This window comes from Musa acuminata, chromosome BXJ3-1, assembly GCF_036884655.1.
Source record: "Musa acuminata AAA Group cultivar baxijiao chromosome BXJ3-1, Cavendish_Baxijiao_AAA, whole genome shotgun sequence".
Lineage (NCBI taxonomy): Eukaryota > Viridiplantae > Streptophyta > Magnoliopsida > Zingiberales > Musaceae > Musa > Musa acuminata.
Genome location: NC_088349.1, coordinates 39897628 through 39922362, shown reverse-complemented (window position 1 = coordinate 39922362; position 24735 = coordinate 39897628). Strand labels below are relative to the sequence as shown.

The following is a 24735-nucleotide window of genomic DNA, read 5'->3' as shown; positions in this document are numbered from 1 at the left end:
TTCACATGATGAATTTAAAATCTTGCTATGGTGTCTTTGCTAAATCTTTATTCACAGATACAAAGATATTAAAGCATCTTCGGATTTGCTTAGAGGGTGAAAATATGGAAACTTATGGTGTTGCACAACTATAATCATATTCAACAACTAAGAGATCTATGCATAATTTTGATCTAAGATGTAACTTCTTATGTCTTTATTTTTTGGGTGACTAAAGGTTCCCTAAAATATCCATTAGCCTTCAGATTTTTTATGTTCTTTCAGGATCATTCTAGAACCCGTGAAAACTTTTATTTGGTGTAGATATTATTTCACTACGGAGTACTTCATTTCACTTGAAATAGTATTTTTTTTATGTTTATTTGCATATACAACGATACTAAAGCATCTCAGGATTTTGTTTAGAGGGTGAAATAATTTAGAAAATTGTGGAGTTACAAAACTAGAATTGTGTTTGACAATCAAAAGACTGTTGATCAACCACTCAGATATTGTTTAAAAAACTGTTCATGAATTGAATAATTTTCAATTTGAAATTTTTCGAAAATAAAGATAAGTTCAAGAGTGAAATCCAAGCCTAAAATTTTTTGTTTTTAGTAAGATGTGTCATAATTTCTGTAGAAAGCAGTTATTAAACCTAAGAGAACTGCAAACCACAGTATATACCATAATAGTAAAGAGATACCAAACAAATAAATCTATGAGCTTGATAAAGGTGAGGCATTGTAATTCTGTTTATCATGTTTTTCCCTGTGAAATAAACAAAAATATCAAATTTATATGTCTTTCCATGAATAGATTATGTCTTCTGCAACATAGATACACTTCTGATCCTAAGATAGGGCTTGAAAAATGGTGTCAAATGGGATATAATGCAGTTCTAAAGTTTGGAAGTTAGCTTACTAGACCAACAGTTCATAAATGCTTCATTATAGTGATAGTGGAGTAGTTCGGGTCCTTCCGATTAACAAGATCTTCATTAAAGGTTTCGATTTGGATTTATCTTGCTGAATCAGTTGTAGTTGTAGCAGAGTGGTAGCAATGTTCATGAGCTTTATAGACAAGCTTGCTATGTCTCATATAAATGTTCACCAATTAATGACATGGCTACTATTTCAGTATTTTTTCAATTATGCTATTGTGGTCATTTACCACAAGTTTCAGCATCCAAGCACTATATCTGAAATTTGCCTTTGTAAGTATCACACCGACCTTTGAGTTGGTATTTCTTGTTTCCAACTTCCCTATTTGTTTACTGAGATTAAGGTAGCAGTAGCGGTTGTGATTATTTATTGCGATTCCAGTAATATCATATGTGGTACCAAGTTTGAATTTGACACGATAATTCCGATTGATTTATTTAAGTCATCATTTTTTTTAATAATCTATTCATGATCTTGTTGGTTGTAATGGAGAGACAAATTGAATATTGGGTAAGCATTTGAAGTTTCCATCACCAAAGTTACCATCCCTTCCAACACCTCTACCTCTGTGCCCCTTGCCATCATCATATATATCTTGTAAACTATCATTGGCCTTATGGACAAGGCTAATGCGGCGGAGATTGATAATCCTCAGAAACCTCCAGAGCTTGATCGAGACAAACAAGAAGCTGCAGTGAAGCTCATGGCCAACGTTGTGTGCACCCTTTGCAACACGGGGAAGGTGCATATACAACCTTCTTTTTCTCTTGATTAATGGTTGTTGGTGTTTGAATTATAAAACTAGAAATCAGTTTTATGTTGTGAAATTGTGCATTTTTTTATTGATGCACATATGGTTAGCTCACCCTTATTATCCAGAATAATAATTATTCATACTGGTCAAATTTTGTTATTCTCCCCTCTGTTTCAAATGGTCTGAATATTTCGTACCTGATGTGGAGCCATCCATAAAAGATCCTTCTACTAGGTGCTTGTTAGTGTTTGACTTGAAGCCTCACACTTTGAACATAAATTTGAGAGAATTTGTAACATGAATGAACAACTAGTTTACTTTTTTTTTTCCAAAAGTGGACGACTTTATATAAAATCTCCAAGCTGATATGCTAGACATTGTTTGTCATAAATGAACTAACAAAATGAAAGAAAGCCGGAAGAACTCGCAAGACTGAATGTTACATCTTTGGACAATGTATCATTCGAACTAGAAGCTCAACTTAAACACACACTTTTCCTTCATTTGAATTAATGAATTGGTCCTCCCCTCTTTTTCTATGCTTTCTGAACTTCTTAATGAAATATTTCAAATTGTTTTGAAGAGTTCAATTATTCCAAGAATTACTTCAATGCATTTTAGTGATATACTAAGTGAACTGGTTTTGCAAAAAACTTAGAAGTCATCTGTTATTTTTTTGTTGAGCCTGCATATAGATTTTAAGAAGGAATATAGACACCATTTTTAAGTTCCATCATATTTTTTCCTCTTTTTCCCCTTTTCCTCCATAAATTTACAGTAAGGGTCTTTCCATAATTGTCAATATTATAACAAATGTCTACTATTATTCATAACCGTCAATATTTTCAGCTTCATACAATGAGATTTTGCCTAATGTCACTGATTATAGATTAAGTTGTTTGCAAATTGTTTCATGCTTAAAGATATTTCACCTCCAACAATTTTCTCATAGATTGACATTTGTGATGCTTTAGTCATATGTTGAGGCTTACCTTTCATTCATGTTATGATCAAGGCACATTGCTTTTTTTTATTATTCAGGGACAAAGAGACTTAGAGCATTGATGTTTCATTTACTGGAATTTGAGAATCAAGTTCAAGTATCCTTTCTTTGTTGAATAATTTGGTTACTCCTTTACTAGAAAGTATCTATGGTGGTTTCTCAAATTTTATCATTGAAAAGTCTACTGCACTAATTAATTCTCTTTCTTGTCTAACTTCTGGCCTGCCTCTTAACATTTTGTAATCTTTTTATCAAATTAGTTATAATTACTAACAAAGAATTGTGACTTCTATTAGTCTTTCTGTCAGTGTCTGCAATACCGGACTGTACCGCCCGGTACGGGCGGTACGTACCGGTCCGAGAGATTATCGATACGCGGACCGCCCGTAACCGGGCGGAACGAATATATATATATATATATATATATTAGAAAAAAAGCGATGTGATGTTATCTTTTTTAGCGACGTCACCGAGGCATTTATATATATATATATATATATATATATATATATATATAATTTAAATAATCGAGGCGACGTCGCGTCGCCTCGGCGATGTCGTCGAGGCGACGCAACGTCTTTTTCGGCAACGTCACCGAGGCGACACGACGTCGCCTTGGCGACGTCGCCCCGTGTGGGGAAGGAAAAGGCGACGTCGCCGAGGCGATGCGACGTCAGCCAATAAATAAATAAGAAATAAATATAATATATATATATATATATATATATATCGAACGGTATATCGCTCGGTATACCGAGCGGTATACCGTTCCGTACCGTACCGAGCGATCGTTGAAACTCCGGTACGGTACGAAATTTCAGACCTTGCTTTCTGTTATGTAAGAAAGAAAAAAAGAGATCTTATCAAATTCTGGATTGCATTCTAAATATTGCTCTTCTATTACAGATCATTCATCAATAATATTTTTAGACATGTTTCGATTCCTTTAGACTTTGTTTTTTCTCCTTTTGTTATATTATTCATCAATAATAACATTCCATAATCTTTCGAACAAATTAGTTGTCATTACTCATTACTAACAAAGAATTGTGACTTCTATTAGTCTCTCTGTTCCGTAAGAAAGCAAAAAAAAGACCTATCAAATTCTGGAATTGTATTTTAGATACTTCTCTTTATTATAGATCATTCATTGATAATATTTTTAGACACATTTTGATTCCTTTATACTTTGGTTTTTCTCCTTTATTTGTGTGTTTTCCACTTTGCACTATTCTGACTTTATATTCTGTAGTTGATATTTAACTAATCGTTTTATCATTTAAAAAATGACAATTTATCATATTAATAATATAGGTTTTCCTACCTTGTTGAATTTGCATGTAAAGGTACTGAACATAATACCTTCGCTGTTGATGAGTCACTTAAAAACTTCGCACGATTAGCTGTTGGACTTTCAGTTGTTGGCTCCACTTTTCAAAATTATTTTTTTTTCCCACATTTGAACATGAGGCAGCAAATAGTTTCCTCATTACTCTAAGTTTGCATTTCTAGGTGTCTAGAATTTAGGAGTATATTATTGCTTTGGTTGTCATGAACAAGGTTCGCAATATCGTACCGTACCGGTGTTTCGACCTGGGCTCGGTACGGTACGGTACGGTGTACCGACCGGTACCCCCAGGTGCACCGAGCGGTACACCTAATTTCAGTCCGTTAAACCCTCCGAAAATACCTGAAAATAAAAAAAAAGTTAGGATAGGGTTTTCAAGTTATAAATAAATATAGTAATAGTATAAGTTTAGCAAAATCAATGTAAATTAGGTAAGAATAGTATCACATATCTTTTTCGGGCTTTGAGGTAGTTTTGTTCGAGATTCGTATTTCAGCCCGTTATAGATTGAAATATCTACAGAAAAATCATTTGAATTGTTAGACTATTTTATTATAATATAAATTCTAAAATTTAAATTAATTAAATAATTACATATGTAGATATACCTGATTGTTAATTTTATCATCAAAACGAACGACGGGTCTCCACCCAATCTAATATTGGCTCTGAATCTTTATTGTAGAATTGGAGGTCAATGGGATCAATATGATTCAAATATGTAATTTTAATCCAATATGATTTAAATTATGATAAAATCATCATTTATCTACACTAATTATACGATTAACATAGTTAATTTTTCACTAATTACGTCTCTTTCAACACTATAAACATGACAAATACCCTAATAGGTATTAAAGACATTGAATTGATATAAAATCGAATAAATTTTGATTAAATCATCATTAAAATGACTTATCACAGCATTAAATAACTTTAATAAAACTTAATTAAACTTATTTTACTATCATAAATATTATTCAATATTTAATATGCATGAAACACACTAATCATAATCTTAAAGATCTTAATTACTCTCTAATTAAAGAAAGCGAATACATACCTCTTGATTAAAAAACTCTTCCTTTTAATCTTCCCAAATTAGCCTTGATTGAATTCATAAATTGTTGTTTTGTAGAGTTTAGGAGAGAAAAAAAAGTTTGAGAGAGAGTTTAAGAGAGTATAATGAAATAGGGGAGAAGAATGACTTAAATAGAATGAGAAAGGGCTCCAACGGTCAAATTGACCATTGGAGCACTGTACCACTACTATAGTGTGGTAACGACCGTTGGAGCACTGTAGCATTGCTACAGTGTGGTAACGATCGAAATCGACCGTTACAGCTCAATATTACATCGTATCGTTCGATACGAGATTTTTTTGAATGTACCGCCTGGTAGCGGGCGGTCTACATACCGGTATATACCGCCCGTACCGGGCGGTAAAATTCGATATTGCAGACCTTGGTCATGAATATAGAAATTCAGAAAATAAATCTATCTGGGATAATTTTTTTATGTTGTTATGTAGTCCATTCTCTAATCTTATATAGGAAATATTTTATTGATGTCAGTTATCTAGTTTTACGTGACATGCCATATTTCGTAATTTGTGCATCTCTGTGTGTTTGCCTCGTTCAAGATTCAGATTGTTCATTGTACCAACAACAACAAGAAGTGAAGATATCATGGGTAGCTACTATCATTTTCTAAAATGCTGTATGATTGGTTATAACCATTGAGTGTCATACAATTTCAACAATGGTGATTTAGATTTATTTACTCTCAAGTGTTGGTGCTATCAGTTTTTTTGGTTATGTTAATGTTGCTTTGAGCTAGGAACTAGGTCAGAATTTTTTTAAAAAAAATTGAAGAGAATCTCAAGAAGTAAGAAATCATGAAGACAAATGTCCATCTTTAAATATTTTTGTGATTTTAAATGGAATATTAAATGCAAAGCTACCTTTCTTGTGATCTTAGAGTTCTCTCTTGGTGATTGTTATTTGTCATAGCTTGATAAGGATTAGTAACCAGATGACACTCACTTAATATGGGTTGTTTCTCTTTTATTTTCAAAATTTGCTATCAAGTAGATGCTAATACAGACAAATTCCAATGATTTATGACCTCTCCTCGACCTTTAGGTGTTAATGTTGGTGTGTTTGTCTTAATGAAATTTGGGACTCAATTGCTGATGGTTTCAGCTTGGTCATTTCTCAGATGATAGCGATTGCAATATGTGGATATGGAATTATGGGATAGTGTCACTTGGTAGAATGTTTTTTCTTTGATTATTAGCTCTTATGTTGTCTAGATTCAACTTCCAATAGCATTTTGTAGTGCTTGTGATCAAGATTTTAGTTATGCTCACTGATCCGAAGTTTTTGTTTATATTCACTTATCCAAATTGAGAGATTTACATGAGCTCTTGAAATGTTGCTGAAGTCAAGTCTGCAATTTTGTGCCCTTAACATTGGAACTATAAATTTTTATGATGTGTTGTTAGCAAGAAGTTCTTATGCATTTATGATGCAATTATTACTATAGTTAATAAGGTTTTATAATGTGGCATTTTATATTTTTGCTATACTTTAGCTAAATTGACTTTACTCAACTCGATACTCAAAAAACATCCTTGTGTAATTTTTACGGTCCTTTTTGCTTATCATGTTATTACTTCTAAAATAATTAATTTGTAATTCTATGATGGTAAATGTACAATGTGAAATATTAAGTGTAAATAAAATCTCACTCAAATTGAAATGACTAGCAAAGCAAATTATAAAGGTATCGTACAAAGCTAGTTGTTAATTGGAACATATTTGTGCAGCATTCAATTGATATCTCAATAAAAGATGCTTCTTAATCAGGTTAAAACACATGTACTTATCCATACATTTTGAAGGTACACTCAATCAGTTACGTTTTGATATGGTAATTTGAAACTTTTATTTTTAGTCTCCATAGGTTAGGCTTTGTAGAATCACTAGATTTGGATATAAAAGTAGATGCATAACTGAATCATGACACTTTTGGCTCATATCATATTCTTTTTTATCACTAAATAGGAAGCTAGCTACTTAGTTTTGATGAATATCTTCTATTGTTTATAAAGCAAATTGTCATGCCCTGTAATTCTTTATGTTGTTTTTCTTCTTTTATTTTTTCATGTAATATGGTATTAAAACTTAATCGTTGACCCGTATGCTCGTCCCTCTTGGATTTGTATGCTATGTTTGGATGTAGTTGTTTTTGCTTTTCATGTACTTTCCAACTTCCATGAATGAATTGAATATTGGTACTAATTCTAACGCAATATGATGTGATATAACACAAAAATACAAAAATTGTTAGTTGAAATCTTTAGGAATGTATAATATATTAATTAATGCTAGCAAATGATCGGATTGATGTTGTCAAATTGACTCTGTTAGAACGTCAATCCTTGTTGTCAATATATCATACCAACTCAGGCAGAACATCAATAACATCAATCCTTATTGTCAATATACCTTGGTTACTTTAATTATGACTATCTAAAATCGAAACATGAAAAAAATATTGAGGAAAATAATTTGGAGTACATAAATTAATTTTTATGACTTTTAAACATAATACAGTTGTTTGAGGTAAAATTCTAAATTATTTTTTCTGCGTAATGAAATTTGCCACCAAATTGAGAGTATAACTAAATTTCCTTTGTCATGAGAAAAAATAATAGATAATTTTAGAAAGAAATATTGATAATAATTAAGAAGAAGTTGACAGAAACATATAACACAAACAAAACATATAAAATATTTAAAATAATTAGGAAAATATGATTTAATTGAAAGCAGTCTGAAAAATGTTTAAATAAGATTTAACACAATAAAAACATGGAAAATTAAAAATCTACTTATGTTGATAAAGATGTTAGAGAAATGTTTACAAATTTATGAAAATTAAAAATTTCACAAAAGTTGTCTTAGTCTAAGAATATATTTTCCTCAAATCTTGAAAGTCCATAATAGTTTATCACACAATTAAAATCTTCAAGGGCATTCCTATAGACTACACCTATTCGATCCAAAATATAGTTATCTAATAAGGGACATGACGAGTGCCTACTGGGCCTCTACCTGAACTTCATTAACTCAGACAAACATAGTTCACTGGATCAAGGATCTCTGCTAATTTTCTTGTCCTCAAACACCTATTGCATCAATGATAACATGTCTCCTTAGTTTTGATGTAATGCATTACTTAGCTTTTAAGGAATGAACATTTTGATTTTTTTAAAAATAGATGTAATTGAAATAAAGTTCACAAAAGGTAGAATATGGTGATTAGGAATACTTGTTAATTGGCTAAAATATGTTAATTGTTGCCATTTTGTGTGTCTTCATTAAGAATTAATTATAAAAAATACAGTTATCATTTAATAAATATAAGGCATTGTTAGAGATTACATTTTAGAGGAAGGGAGATGCATAGTTGAAAAGGTCATTTTATAAATATAAAGCAGTATTAGAGCTCAAATTTTAGCGGAAGAGAAGCATAGTTGAAATTTGAAAAGATCTACCAAATTTTCTTTCTAGTCTAAAATATCACATTCTAAATAAAGACCTTAATGATGTTTGATGATGTTTATAATATATTGTTTGGACTCTGGATTATAGTATCTCTTTCTCTTTCATTCAAATTTGTTAATGATAAAAAATGACTAACAACTTGTTTGTATACGAGGCAGAACATGTTGGTATACTATCTTATATACCAGTACCATACTACTCTGATATATTATTGAAACCGATATCGGACTGAGATTGAAAATATTATTTTTTGGTGTTTATTTTGTTTATTTCAATTTGTTTACAAGAGTAGTTCTGATTCATTTTTATGGGCATTAATTTTATTTCTGGTAACATGTGGAATTTTACTGCAAGAAAACTACGTAGTTTGCCAACATGGCAACCAATTTTAGTGACTAAGACTTTTAGTTAAAAGCAAGAGCTTTTCAATTTTAGTTATTTTGGGTTACATGAATGAACAAACAGTGTACTTTTTTTTCCCAAAAGTGGATAAATTTAAACATGCAAGATGATATGCTAAACATTGTTTGTAAAAAATGAACTAACAAAATGAAAGAATGCAGGAAGAACTCGCAAGACTCTGAACGTTTACATCTTTGGGCAATGTATCATTCGAACCAGAAGCTCAGCTTAAACACATACTTTACCTTCATTTGAATTAGTGAATTGGTCCCCCCTCTCTGTCTTTGTTAAGCCTTCTGAAATTTTTAATGAAATATTGCAAACTTGTTTAAAGAGTTCAATTATTCCAAGAATTACTTCAATGCATTTCTGATTTTAGTAAGATGCGTCATAATTTCTGTAGAAAGCAGTTATTTCAACCTAAGAGAACTGTAAACCACAGTATATTTCATAATAGTAAAGAAATACCAAACAAATAAATCTATGAGCTTGATAAAGGTGAGGCATTGTAATTCTGTTTATTATGTTTTTCCCTGTGAAATGAATAAAAATATCAAATTTACATGTCTTTCCATGAATAGACTAGGTCTTCTGCAACATAGATACACTTCTGATCCTAAGATAGGGCTAGAAAAATGGTGCCAAATGGGATATAATGCAGGTTCTAAATTTTGGAAGTTAGCTTACTAGATCAATAGTTCACAAATGCTTCATTATTGTGATAGTGGAGTAGTTCGGGTCCTTCCGATTAACAGGATCTTCATTGAATCTGAAGGTTCTGATTTGTGATTGTTTCAGTCTATGGGATTTATCTTGCTGAATCAGTTGTAGCTGTAGAAGAGTAGTAGCAATGTTCATGAGCTTGATAGACGAGCTTGTTATGTTTCATATAAATGTTCACCAATTAATGACATGGCAACTATTTCAGTATTTTTTCAATTCTGCTATTGTGGTCATTTACCACAAGTTTCAGCATCCAAGCACTATATCTGAAATTTTCCTTTTGTAAGTATAACACCGACCTTTGAGTTGGTATTTCTTGTTTCCAACTTCCCTATTTGTTTACTAAGATTAAGGTAGCAGCAACGGTTGTGATTATTTATTGTGATTCCAGTAATATCACATGTGGTACCAAGTTTGAATTTGACATGATAATTCCGATTGAATTATTTAAGTCATCATTTTTTTAATAATATATTGATGATCTTGTTGGATGTAATGGAGAAACAAAATGAATATTGGGTAAGCATTTGAAGTCTCCATCACCAAAGTTACCATCCCTTCCAACACCTCTACCTCTGTGCCTCTTGCCATCGTCATGTACATCTTGTAAACTATCATTGGCCTTATGGACAAGGCTAATGCAGTGGAGATTGATGATCCTCAGGAAACTCCAGAGCCTGATCAAGACAAACAAGAAGCTCATGGCCAATGGTGCGTGCATCCTTTGCAAGAAGGGGATGGTGTATATACCAAGGTTCGCAATACCGTACCATACCGGTATTTTGACCTGGGCTCGGTACCGGCACGGTACGGTATACCGAGTGGTACATCCAGGTGTATCGAGTACTGTAGCACTGCTACAGTGCTACAGTGCAATGCTATAGTACTACAGTGCACTGCTACAGTACACTCGGACTGGTAACAATCGGTCTCTTGATTAGTGGTTATTGGTGTTTGAATTGTAAAACTAGAAATCAGTTTTATGTTGTGAAATTATGCATCGAAGAACAAGAGAATGAATGTCTGACAAATTACCAATGAGATCATCTAGTATTTTTTTTATTAATGCACATATGCTTAGCTCACCCTTGTTATCCAGAATAATAGTTATTCATACTGGTCAGATTTTTTTTGTTTCCCTCGTGTTTCAAATGGTTTGAATATTTCCTGCTTGACGTGGAGCCATCCAGAAAAGATCCATCTACTAGGTGCTTGTTAGTGTTTGACTTGAAGCCTCCCACTTTGGATAAAAATTTGAGAGAATTTGTACATGAATGAACAACTAGTGTACTTTTTTTTCCCAAAAGTGGACAAATTTATATATCCAAGCTGATATGCTAGATATTGTTTGTCAAAAATGAACTAACAAAATGAAAGAATGCAGGAAGAACTCGTAAGATTCTGAACGTTTACATCTTGGGGCAATGTATCATTCGAACCAGAAGCTTAGCTTAAACACATACTTTACCTTCATTTGAATTAGTGAATTGGTCCCCCATCTTTCTCTCTCTGTTAAGCCTTCTGAATTTGTTAATGAAATATTGTAAATTGTTTTGAAGAGTTCAATTATTTCAAGAATTACTTCAATGCATTTTATTGGTATACTAAGTGAACTGATTTTCCAAAAAATTTAAAAGTCATATGTTAATTTATAAGTAAAACAAAGGGACGTCGCTTGTTTTTTTGCCCGCGTGGGAGAAGAAACCCTCCCCCCGCACCAAAAAGGGTGACGAGGCAATCGCCCCTTTTTATGTTATATATATATATATATATATATATATATATATATATATATATATATATATATATATATATATATATATATCAAATGTACCTCTCGGTATACAGTACCATATCGTACCGAGCGAATCTCAAAACTCCGATATGGAATGAAATTTCAATCCTTGTCCTGAACATACATTTATTATTCATTATAATCCTTGTCTTGAACATATATTTGTTATTCATTATAAGTTTTTGGCTTTTGTATATTAGATCTTAAGTTGCTAAACTAAAAATGTATGTATTGGAATGAAATCCTACAGAAACAAGATGTCTAATTAGTTTATGTCAACTAATCTAGATAAAAGTAAATAAATAATGGGTCGGACGGATAGTTTACATTATATGATTCAAGTTTCAAAAATTCTATATATTCTTGCAAAACTCTTAGGATATGCCGAAATAAAAGTTGCAATTGATCACAACAAGAAAAAAGATATAACTTAATTCCTCGATGGTGTGACAAAATTTGAACATTTTTTTGTATTACAATATATGTCTCTTTAACTCAAGTCCATGATAGTGTAATCAATTTAATTGTCTTCTTTTATATAAATTATTATCTGAAAGAGTTTTCCCGTATTTTCTTAATTTCTGATTTTTTTTATTTTAGTACACTTGTTAATGGAGCTATCTCTTGATCTTCCAAGGCATTCCCTCATTAAGATATTAGGACAAGCTACCCAGTTGATATATGGATCTGAAAATTGAATAAAAGTTACATAAAGATTGCATCTTTCATGAAACAAATAGGATAAATATTTATATAGTTGGGTTTCCTTAGCACAAATGGAGTACCAATAGACTAGGTTAATTAAAAATGTTCTCACCTTGAACGTTAGGCAAGAGGCAAGGTTAGGAGGAACAAATTTAAATGGACAAATTTATCTTATATAAGTATGTGTTAGACGTAAACAAATTTTTGCTTAGTTGTAAACAAGATGAAACATGTTCAATCTAGTAGAGTTATTATGTTGATGTGAATGCCTCAATCGAGAACTTCATTTTCTCTAGGATTTTCTGCATTGGAAGTCGTTGTGTCATAGGTTAGTGATATGTTCAGAGATGGCTATGCTTAATTTCCCCCTTTCTCCACCAAAATCACAGCCATAGAGAAAACAAACTTTCTTATGTTTTTATGTGTTGGCAAAAAAATGTTTCTCATTGTTAGGTTTAAAAAAGCGAGTAGTGCCATGATTCAAAGGCCTCTTTGTTGTTTAATTAGATAGAAGTATACTTATTTTTTGGATCTACAATTGTCACTTTTAAATTCCTTCTAGGTGTTTCAATTTTGATCTTTCTCAAAGAAAATTAGTTTCTTTACTTGATTTCTTATTATGAGTACCAATGTTTCTAACACCGCCAATGTCGGTCCCAAGCCCGAATGAAAAAGGTGGAGGGTTGCTTAAGGCCATAAAAAGCCAGTGTTGAAAACATGTTAGTACTCATAAGCATGATCCTAACTGTTTCATGGTAAGACTAGTCCGTCACAATAAATTGATGCAACATATATTGACCTCGCCAGTTATTATGAGAAATAGAGTTTTCTGTTCCTAATTCTAACATTTAAAGTGCCCATTAGTTCTTTAAATCAAGGTCTGCAATACCGAATGATACTGCTCGTACTGGGCGGTACATACCGGTCCGTCAATAGACTAGTACACGGACCGCCCGCTACCGAGAGGTACCGTCAATTAAGGCATTATCGTTATCGATTGAGGTGTTATTATCGACGGTGATCGAGGGAGAAGAAAGAAGAGGGAGAAGACGAAGAAAGAAATAGGAAAAAAAGGTAGAACCTGGATGTCACCTCTCTCCTCGTCTGTCGACGACTTCTCATCTGTGCGCGGGAGAACAGGCATCGGCTTGTGGGGCGGAGAGAAGCGAAGATTTTTTTTTTCTTCTCTTCTTGGGCAATGTCGCCTCGGGCATCATCGCAATATTTTTGTTTTTTAGATGTCGTAATTTTTTTTTTATCTGTGACGTCGCCCCGCATAGAGGTAAATTGTGCGATTTACCTATATATATATACACACACACACATAGCGGTATACCAAAATATACCACTCGGTATATAGTATCATACCGTATCGAATAAGCCTTGAAATTTTGGTATGGTACAAAATTTCAATCCTTGATTTAAGTGACTTCTTTTATGGACTAACATGCAAATATCGGGACTGTGTAACTTATATATCATGAACTAGTATTGTCCATAATGTAAGTTACTCATCTAAGAAACCAACAAGTATGCTTTCTGTGGATGATAATTGTTAGGACGGGAAACCACAGCATGTGGATAAGGTTCTTAATGGTGAAATTTTATAGGTTGGATCAAGGTATGCAATACCGTACCGTATTAGTATTTCGAGGTTGGCTCGGTATGGTACAGTACCGTATACCGAGCGGTACGCTAGGGTGTACCAAGCGGTACACCTAATTTAGGTGTAAGACCCTCCGAAAATACCTAAAAATAAAAAAAAAGTTAAGATAGGATTTTTAAGTTAGAAATAAATATAGTAATAGCATAAGTTTAGTAAAATCAATATAAATTAGGTAAGAATAGTATCACATATTTTTTTCAGGCTTTGAAGAATATCTTATGCAAGGTTCGTATTTCAGTTCAGTACGGATTATCCTTATGTAAACATACCTCTTGATTAGAAAGTTCTTCCTCTTAATCTTCCTAAATTAGCCTCGATTCAATTCACAAATCGTTGTTTTGTAGAGTTTAGGAGAGCACAAATGTGAGAAAAAAAGAGTTTGAGATAGTTTAAGAGAGTATGAGAATGTAATGGAGTGAAATAAAGGAGAAGAAGGGTTTAAATACTATAAGAAAGGGTTCCAACGGTCAATTTGACTATTGGAGCACTGTATCACTATTACCGAGCGGTTTTAAATATTTCTTCCTCTTACTGTAGCATTGTAGCACTCTAGCATGTTCTGTCTGGTAGCGAGCGGTTCGCGTACCGGTATGTTGTCGGATCGGTACGTATCGCCCGTACCGGGTGGTACCATTCTAAATTGGTTGGATCAAGATTGACAATCCTTCGAACATGATGAGATAAACTACTCCACTCTATTTGACTATGTGAACTAAAACTTGATGGTTAATTTTTTTTTTAACTTTTTATTGGCAGCTGCAATGACATATATGAATCTCCAATTGAATTGTGAGAGACATGATGGCTATGCAGGTCCATTTCTCAAAGGATTTGGACTGCCATTTACAAGGACAAGTCTCCACATTGTTAGTTACAGATGTTCTTCTGTTTCTTCTTTGCATTTTGTTCTGTAATATTTTGTGTCAAACATTGAAATAATTATAGATGATGTGTTCCATATTACTTAATAGAAATTCTTTTGCTTTTTGACTTTCCACGCGTTCAAAAGTGTTCTTTCTTAGTTTAGAGGATTCCACAATAAGTTTATGAAGAAACTAATGTTAATTAAATTATTTTTTCATGCATATTATGTGAATGGATATGGTTTCTTATCAAATCAATTTACAACCTAATTTGACAATTTTGTACTTGAATAGTTGGGTCTGTCATCAATATTTGATGAAATTGTTATTAAAACTGAAGTAACCAGGCACATGCAACCTACTGATTACTTGAGCTTGTTTGGGGAAGAATTCAAATGAACTGAAGATTATTGGGATGCTTCTTATTTGAATGTCTTGGATATATCTGCAGCGGAAGAAGGCAGTCCTCATGTCTTATTTGGATGTGCTTCACAAGTATGTTCTAAATTATCACCTACCCTATAATGTTTTTTAAACTAATTATCCTGTTTTTTTCCTATTGGAATAACTTTTAGCCACCAGGAGTCTGCTTCTGTAACTAAATTGTCGAGTGTTTACATTCTTTTATAATGAATAGATAGCCTCTCCTGTTCTGCAAATTGGCTAACAGTAATTCAAATTTTTGGTCCCTATTACCACTTATACAAGCACTGCTTCCAGGTGAAAGGTCTCTGTTTTAAGTTAAAACTTTTAACACCTTTTACTAGTTTATATATTAATTAATTTGGATGGATTCTGATTTCCTATCATTTGATGGCACGTCTTCCTCCAATTAGCCTCCTAAATCAAGTTGATGAAAGTTTTTCTTTGTGGAAACATCCTTTTGTCCAGCATGTTCTCTCTCAGGTTCAGCAGTGATGCATCTGGGTGATATACGTTACATGCATTTGTATTCTTATCAAAAGTCTCAACAATTCATATTAATCTGTTGTTGCAGATAATAATAATGTCATTGTCATCTTCTTAATGCTTGTGCGGGCTATCTGTCTTCATTCTTATCATCTCGTGTTTGTTGGTTTCATACCAAGTTTAATTATGAATAGACAACTTACTTTTTGGCTTTCTAAGTAAGCATTTATTTTTTAATTTTCAGGCAAAAGCAGCATGTGTATTGATTGATTTATGCTTTGGACCATTATCACCATGGATATATACAATTACTGCAAAGGTTTCATCTTTTCCCATAATAAGTCTACATATTAAGTCAACAACTTGTATTTTTGTAACTGCATCGACCCTTTTTCAGGTTGATCTTGCAATCGAACTTCCGGAGGACCTCTTGGTGTTATTCAAGTAATTTCATCATTCTTCTTGTTTTTATTACTGTTATGAAGACTTAATTCTTTTTTATAATGAATGCTCGTTTGGTTGGTTGGTTGGTTATGAAGTCATGGATACAAATGCAAGATATTGATATGATGGATATGGGCATGTATCAATGTATAATGTTTACTATTTAATGTGACAAAATTTGGTATTTATTTAATGTTAGAATAGGTAGATGTATATAAATCATGATTCATCATAATTAACCTATTCATCATGAAAATATATAAATAATGTTTGGTGAATTATCTAACATAAGCAATTAAAACTATCTATGTTTGATGAGTACTTGATCATTTCTTGGTGCAGATCTGACCTTTTTTGTGGTCAATACATTGTGATTTATTGTGGATGATCAAATTATCAATCATTAATTTTCTCGTGAAATAATCTTCTCATTTTGAGAAAAATGTTATTTGATTTGAACATCATAGTCCTAGCATAACAAAGACTATGAAGTTCAGAGGCAATTTGTTCTGCTGTGGTATAATATTTGATGATGATTGTTCAGATGGCAATTAGTTTCACCATTTGATGATGTATGATAATATTTTAAGTTTGCCAGCTGTGGTTGATGATTGTCGAACTATGTCATGCTAGTATAATACTAGCATGGTGTTTGGTTTTATACCAAGGATGTCCTTGAACACACAATCAAGCACAAGGCTTGTTCCAGCTATATGTTTAGACCGTGCTGATCGGCATGTATTGTACTGACATGTCCATCCTGATGAACTAAAAAAACACTTTCTATGACCTATCATAGATGTTATTTTGTGATCCATCTATTACATTATTGTGAAGATTCCAACAATATCAGTCATTTGTACACTTGAATAAAACCTTGATCTCTTGAATTTGATCATGATCATGATAGCAGTTATTGTGAAATTGAAAATTTTGTCTGTTGGATTGTAGTTTTCCTTTTTTTCTAGAGTGCCAATAAAGAACCTACTGTTTGAGTGTTCTGATGATACAACTATGACACAGCCTTGTACAGAGTTCTTTGGAGTGTTGTGCTCAACTCTTATGGGACTTTTATGGACCAATATAACTACTGTTGTGGTTTGGAAAGCTATATATTTCTTAATGGGTAGCAGATTATTTTTTACATGTTTCTTAGATACCAATATACACTTAAAATATACACTTTTGTGAATGCGAGTCCTTTAGTTCTAGTTACTGTCATTTAGTACTTTTTAGTTCATGAACCCTGTATGTGACATCCATCTTTCATCTGTGTGTGCTCAAGAAATTATGAATTTCATCACAATGCCCCAGTTATTATCCAATTTCACTAACAGTTATGTCCAGGATACATCTTGACTCTATGATTTCGATTTTATCAAGATTACAAAATAGGATAATAAGTTGTATCACATATTATAATTTATAGACTGGCCAAGGACCTTGCATTTGATTAGGTACTAAGATCTTACTTATACTTATTGCATTATGATCTTAATTTTTTACTGATTTCATCAGGCTTTTTTTGGATATGCACAATTGGTCAAAAAAAAATCAGTTGGGTCCTGATGCAATACCTTGTTTCTGTGGCATGTATCTAGCAACAGGTTTTAGTATGAAAATGTCTCTTTGTGAGTTCCACACATTGCAGCTACCAACATGCATATGACAGCTCTCTTGCACACTTTCACTATGTTGTTTCTAAGACTAATGAAGTTTTAGTTCCTGATTGTTTTTAAGGTACAATAAAACATTTTCTTTATGGAACCATATATTCTAACTTCTAAGAACCTACAATGGAATATTTTTAGTGTCACATTTTCTGCAGGCACATTTGACGAAAAGAGCATTTCCTGTTATTTACTTATGGTGGATCATGTTTCTTATGTAGGATAAGATTTTTTTCATGCAGCTTTTATGCATGAAACAATAAGGATCCTACCTGTGAATTTGGAATTAGCTATGGTTGGTTTATTCAAATCCTGCAAGTCCTTTAGTTCTAGTCATTATCATTTAGTACTTTTTAGTTCATGAACCCTATATGTGATATCCATCTTTCATCTGTGTGTGCTCAAGAAACTGTGAATTTTGTCACAATGCCCCAGTTATTATCCAAATTCTATCCACTTCCTCTTGAATAAAAATTCAAGAAAAGGAAAAAAAATCTTGATACACTTCCGTATGACAGATCATGCACTTATTTTCATGCTTCATGTTTGGTTGACTTTGTTCATAATGTCCCTACCAGGTGTTTTCATAATTTGCTAGCCATGCTTATGTTGCTTTGAAGCAAGGTATATAATTTGAATGGTACCGCTCGGTACGGGTGGTGCGTACTAGTCCGACAGGTTATCGGTATGCGGATTGTCCGTTACCGCCCGGCACAGCTCGGTAACGGTCGATTTCGACCCTTTCTCATGTTTTTAAACCCTTCTTCTCTCCTATTTCACTCCATTTTATTTTCACTCTCTTAAACTATCTCAAACTATTTTTTTCTCATATTTGTGTTATCCTAAACTCCATTACACCTAAATTAGGTGTACCGCTTGGTATGCCATACCGTACTATACCGAACCAACCTCGAAACACCGATATGATATGGTATTTCAATCCTTGCTTTGAAATATATCTTGCTGGCTTTGTTTGGACATATGGATGATGTTTGCTGATCTATATAGCAAGTCTGGTGGTGGCTTTGTTAGCCTGCAAGTTCTTGTTAATTAAAAGAAGGATTTTCTATATTGTTCATTATCTTCAATTTCCTGTTAGTGATTAAGTTCTTAAGATCAAGGTTCGTAATATCGTACCGGACCGGTGTTTCGACCTGGGCTCGGTACCGGTACGGTACGGTATACTGAGCGGTATACTCAGGTGTGCCGAGTACTGTAGCACTGCTACAGTGCACTGTTATAGTGCTACAGTGCACTCGAACCGGTAACAGGTGGTCCGCGTACCGACAACCTGTTGGACCGGTACGTACCGCCCATACCGGGCGGTACAGTTCGGTACTACAGACCATGCTTAAGATATGCAGTTCCATTGAGATCATTAATGTTTTAGAAAATTGGCCTGAATACTTGAATCTACATGATTAAGATAGGGATGTATTATAAAAAGTTATATGTGGCTCTTTACTCTATTCAGAATGTTTTGAATGGGTGAATTTTATTTATTATATTGAAAGGCTATAGTCAATGTCATTTCAATGTTTTGGTAGATTGGTTCACACTGTACACTAAGCTGATAACAGTAATTTATAATGAAATTTCTCTTCTATGTTAGACTACATGTGTTATTTATTGGTTGATATATGAAATTTTCTTTTGTCGACTATTGTTGTTACTTTGTGTTGCAGGATAGGATGAAGATGTTGAAAGTAATAGCCAGAACTGTTGGATTGCACCGTCTGATCTCGTTAAATTTTTATCCGTTTCTTCAAAAATATGTTCAGGTAAACAAGGATTTTTTTGCTTATATGTATTTTAACTTGAAACCATACTTATATGTATTTATTTTTTTTTAGCCTCATCAACGTGATGTCACCGATTTGCTTGCTGCAGCTGTCCAGGCCTGCCATGATATGGTTGTGCTTTTTTTACTGTAGATTTTCTAAGCGTTCATAGTCAAGGCATGCTGTTCCCAGTTCTGTTCTTCAGATAGAAGAACTCATCGAAGCTGTTTTTATTTGAATAGTACCTCCTGATGCGGTTGAACCCTTATTTAAACAAATTGTGAATCAATTTGTGCATGATCGTTCTCGCACAGAGGTACTGCTGAAAATGATATTACTTTGTCATGTTCATCTGTTAATAGTTGAACTGTTGATCATGGACTTTCTTATTTGTCTTGTCAGGTCATTGCTGTTGGGCTGAATGTTGTGAGGGAGATCTGTATCAGGATGCCTTTGGTATTGCTTTACATTTAGTCAATTATTTGTTCAAGTTTGTTTGCGACAGGTTTATTCTTTGCATCATCTTGTATGAGATGCATCACAATTCCATGGTTCATGCCTACTTAATATATCATCTTATCAATTTAGCATGATCTCATCACATTAGCAGTTTAGCCAAACTCCATCTGAGATACAAGATGTTGACAGTATGATGAACTTTTATAACGTGCCTTCAGATTTTCTAGGAAGTTGAATCTGTGAAAGAACTATACTTGTTATGGAATTCTAATTTTTTTTCGTCTATACATTGTCACAAAAAAGTACTCAATGTGGATTTGGGTCCGTTGAATGTTTACTTACTCAAATTCTAGATGCAATTATCTTAATAATTATGTTTTTTGTTTTTCAAAATTTTACCCATCTTCATATTAATTAACTGTAATCTTGTTTTTTTTTATTTTTTTTGCTTCAATTTGAGAAATAATAAAATTATTTGAGAAGGATAGTGCACCACTTGAAATAGATATGTACCTGTAAAAGCTTGTAAATGTCTACAAGAAACTAGTTGTCTAACTGTCACATTTTGGTTGTTTACAGTTAATGAATGAAGATCTGCTTCAAGACTTGGTCTTGTACAAAAAATCACATGAGAAGGCAGTTTCTTCAGCAGCTCGCTCCTTGATAACTTTATTCAGAGAGGTTGGAATATGTATTTCAGTCTAACAATTTTTGTTTCAGACGTATAGCTTGTGATTGTTATTCTGAGCTTTATTTGTTTTCAGATATGCCCTTCTTTATTGGTCAAAAAGGACCGTGGCCGTCCGGTCAATCCCAAAGCAAGGCCAAAAGCATATGGAGAAGTTAGTATAGCTACTGATGTGCCTGACATAGAGTTGCTGGAACACGTTGATAACTCGATGACTGACAGTTCTGATGCTGAGGCTTCTGCATCAGATTTGGATGATGAATATAACAGTGATGCTGAGACAGAGAAAGAGGATGATTCTTTGGAAGATGAAGAAGAGGATGATGAGGTTTCAGATGAAAAAAATGAAGAAGATTTAGGTAACAGTGATAACATTGATGGGGAGGAAGATGATGGTGATGATCTTGATGATGATATTGATGAGAATGCTGCCTATGATGAATATGATAGTGATACTAAAGAAGATGTGGATCTTAGTGATGATAATATGGATATCTCCAGTGAGCTAGATGCATCAAGGAAAAAGTCTTCTAATGACATCTGCAATGATGATGACCTCAGTAATCATGAATGCGCTTGTGATGACAACGATGAAATAAAGGAAAAAGAGAAGGCCAAATCAAAGAAGAGGAAGTTTGCGGATTATGTTGGACAACTGAATACTTCAAAATCAAGTCTTCGCACCCTTAAAAGACTAACAATGGCCAAGATGTCACAGAAAGCATCAGATGAAACAGATGGAATTCTTTCTAATGAAGATTTTCAACGTATAAAAGAGTTGAAGGTGTGTTCACCGGAAACTTAGTGCTCCTTTTCATCTTAATTATGTGAAATAGATTCAGTAAAATTCTGACACTGTTCATTGAACTTTGTTACTCATACGCTCATGTTATCTGATATGAAGTTATAGTAACATCTGCATAAGCTAGTGTTTCTGAGAAATTTGGATCTTCAACTTCTTTAGTGTTCTGATTATTTTTTAATGTTCGATGAAATAATGGATCTTATATTCTTGATTACATTTTTAATCACCAAAATTCACTCACTATGTAGGCATCTTATAAGCTTTGCCTTTTTTCTTTTATGAATCTCATAGGCAAAGAAAGAAGCAAAGCTGGTTATGGCTCAGCAAGGTCTTTTGAGAAAGGGTATAGACTCGAAAGTCTCATCTTTCAAAATTCCCTCTTCTGAGCAATTAAGTATAAAGCCAGTGGATCCTGCTATGCTAGAGGTGAGCTCTCATCCTTTCTCTTGGTATGAATGTTTTTCTTTTTCTTTTCCCTATTTGGTAATTCTGTGACTATGTAAGGTTGATAAACTCCTTTTGTAATGTTCCAACTATATGTAAAATTGATGAACTCATTTAATAATGTACCAATTGATCCGATTTTAGCTCTCACATATATTATCATTCTGTAATGCAAATTTCTTGTGTTGTATATGTTGTTCAAGGCATTGATTCTTTTGAGATCACTGGTCCATGCTTTTGATCTCTGGATGGAAGCATATCTGCACGAGAGCTTGTATGAGTATTTTTAAAAGTACATGATGAATAGCTAGATGTTGATGTACTGCTAGCTTTTTTTTTTAATGTACTGGTAGCTATTCTTACTTTGGATTACATTTCCTTTACTTTAAATTATGATTTTATGTCATAAGCTTGTGAGTTGTTCTAAGTTGAACTAATTCTCTTTATCATCAACGAACTATTGTTCTTTAGGTCCACATTAAAAGAAAGCTTAGCAAGGAGGAACGACTGGCCCTAGTAAGAGCTGGGAGGGAGGATAGAGGAAAGTATCAGGCCAGAACTGCTGTGAAACAAAAAAAGGTTAGCCTGTATTGGATTTACGACATGTTACGTGACAATTTTTTGTTTTTAGTGCAGATTAAAATATAGTGACATTCCTATATTTTATGATACACATCTTGCCTATGTTCCTTTAAAGCTCGCAATTGGTTTCCTTCAGTACTTTTGGTTTGATTTTTCAAAAGCTGTTATTTTAACATCCTGCGCTTTAGTCTTCAGAGCATCTGGTACACTTCTGATCTACATTTCAACTAAGTTGATAATCTTCTTTAATTATCCCCCAAGTGGAATGTAGATCCTGTTCTTCTCTGCCTCCTTTTGCTTTTCCTATGTTGGTTGGCAGTTTGCAAAATTTTAACACAATGGAAAGGATCGCCTGCCACCCCCCATCTCCCTGCTGCAAATCAAAGCTTCCTCTCTGCCTCCTTTTGCTTTTCCTTCCCCTTCATTAGTCATTCTCTTCTCAGTGTCTACATTAACCAGGCACCTTGTTTTGGAATTAATAGACTGATTGCTTATCTGCGATTTGTTGACAGACGGGTGGTCTAAGCAATCGCCAAAAGGAACATAAAAGGAAGATGCCTCTTTTTGCCAAAAGAGCAAAAGTAGCTCGCTCTAGGCAGGATAAAAAACAGCGGCAAAGGCGGTCAGGCAAGCAGTTCCAGGGAAGGAAAGCATGGAAGTGACAAAATTTCATAGCTTCCTAAAATTTCATGGCTTCGTAAAGTGACAAGATTTCGTAAAATTTTGACCCCATGCAGTTTCTTCCATTAGAAAATTTCATTTCAAAAGTTATGATTTCTGCTTAGAATTTTGATTTATTTTCTTCTGTTGTGTAAATCTTTAGCTGATTTCAGATGAGCTATATGTAAATCAAAGCTGCCTTTTGTCTTAGTTGAATGCTGTTGCAAGGAAATAGAGCAACAGATTTTATTGATTGTGTTTCAATGCATCCATTCATGTGCGACAGATTTCCCAGAAGAGTTGGTCAATCTTTCACGGTTGCATGTACAAGTCACATTATTATCAAAATACAAGATTAAAAACAATAATTATTAAATAGATTTTTTGCATGTTGTATTTATTATTATGAATTCTATTGCAGGATATATGCCTCTTCAGATATTAAGATCCTCTTCCAGTTAACATTTATTTAAAAAACTCAATTTGAGATAAAAAGTACTGATTTAGATTTAACCTTTTTTTAAATTCTTGTCATATCTATCTGTCTATCTATCAATTTGAAGTTAAATGTCCCTAATCGAAAGGGCATATGTATGGTTTCACGGGCTTATCTATTAAATACAAATTCAAAATAATTGAAATGTGCAAGCTAGTAAATTCAAAAGAAACATGTAAGTTGGTAATTGTTCTCTCATTTTGTCATGGTCAATAAGAAGGAAAGAATACAATGTTGTAATTTTTTATAATGTTGTAATTCTTTTTCCTTTACATCAATTTCTATATAAAAGATAAAGTATCAATCTTCTTTCAATATGAAAAATTCAAATAAGATATCATTTTAGAAAATGATAGTTGTTGACTTTCACATCGTTTCATAAAAAAAATCATGAGTATTGCATGAATCATTCTAAATCATAAATATTTCAAATAATGATAGTATTAAAATGTCAAATTACATTACATCCTATCATGATCATAATTTCTCATTTGTGTGTATCAACATAATATCATGAGTATTTCATGCATAATTTTATATCGTCACATAAAGAATATCAAGAAAAATTAATTGGGTGATAAGATGTACAAATCATGATGTACAAATCATAATTACAAAGAAGTCATATAAAGATCATGACATGAAAGATATTAATATGAAAGATCAATTCGTGAATGATTAATCTTGATAAATTTTCTTTTTAGTAAATAACGAATAGAATCATAGGAGGACAATTTCTGAAAAGAATAATCATGATTCATTTGGATGAATGTTTTCTTAAAAGATTGAATCATACGAGAATCAAGAAAAATATTTCATATAAAATACATCTCAAGTCGTAAACATCGATAAATGATTCGATTGGATATATCATCTCATTATTAAAATGAATCATATTAAAAGAAATCCAAAATCATCATCAAAATCACTTTTCGGATAATTCAATGAAAGCAACATAGATATATTCCTATAAGATTAAAAATAGCTCAAGTTCTTTTAGTATCAAATTTTATGATTGATTTTACGTAAGTCTTCCATA

At 32.9% G+C, this 24735-nt stretch overlaps 1 protein-coding gene across 4 annotated transcripts; it reads left to right on the top strand.

Moving 5' to 3' along the window:
* Positions 1-15893: 15893 nt before the first annotated feature.
* Positions 15894-23464, top strand: LOC135628899 (uncharacterized). 4 transcript variants are annotated; one of them, XM_065135874.1, is made up of 11 exons: positions 15894-15986; positions 16065-16111; positions 19467-19562; positions 19635-19694; positions 19805-19878; positions 19965-20018; positions 20601-20702; positions 20786-21493; positions 21806-21940; positions 22430-22537; positions 23053-23464. In XM_065135874.1, the coding sequence occupies exons 6-11, from the start codon at positions 20010-20012 to the stop codon at positions 23200-23202; spliced, it is 1212 nt and encodes a 403-aa protein (XP_064991946.1). In that variant the 5' UTR covers positions 15894-15986; positions 16065-16111; positions 19467-19562; positions 19635-19694; positions 19805-19878; positions 19965-20009; the 3' UTR covers positions 23203-23464. The 4 variants fall into 4 exon arrangements, with proteins under 4 accessions (XP_064991946.1, XP_064991947.1, XP_064991945.1 ...); XM_065135875.1 differs by lacking the exon at positions 19635-19694 and having other exon boundaries at positions 19716-19878; XM_065135873.1 differs by having other exon boundaries at positions 19672-19878.
* Positions 23465-24735: the final 1271 nt, after the last annotated feature.

Coding starts and splice junctions, on each gene's coding strand:
- LOC135628899 (XM_065135875.1), top strand. Junction 21,494..21,805: donor AACGTATAAAAGAGTTGAAG/GTGTGTTCACCG, acceptor TGAATCTCATAG/GCAAAGAAAGAAGCAAAGCT. Junction 21,941..22,429: donor TGGATCCTGCTATGCTAGAG/GTGAGCTCTCAT, acceptor ATTGTTCTTTAG/GTCCACATTAAAAGAAAGCT.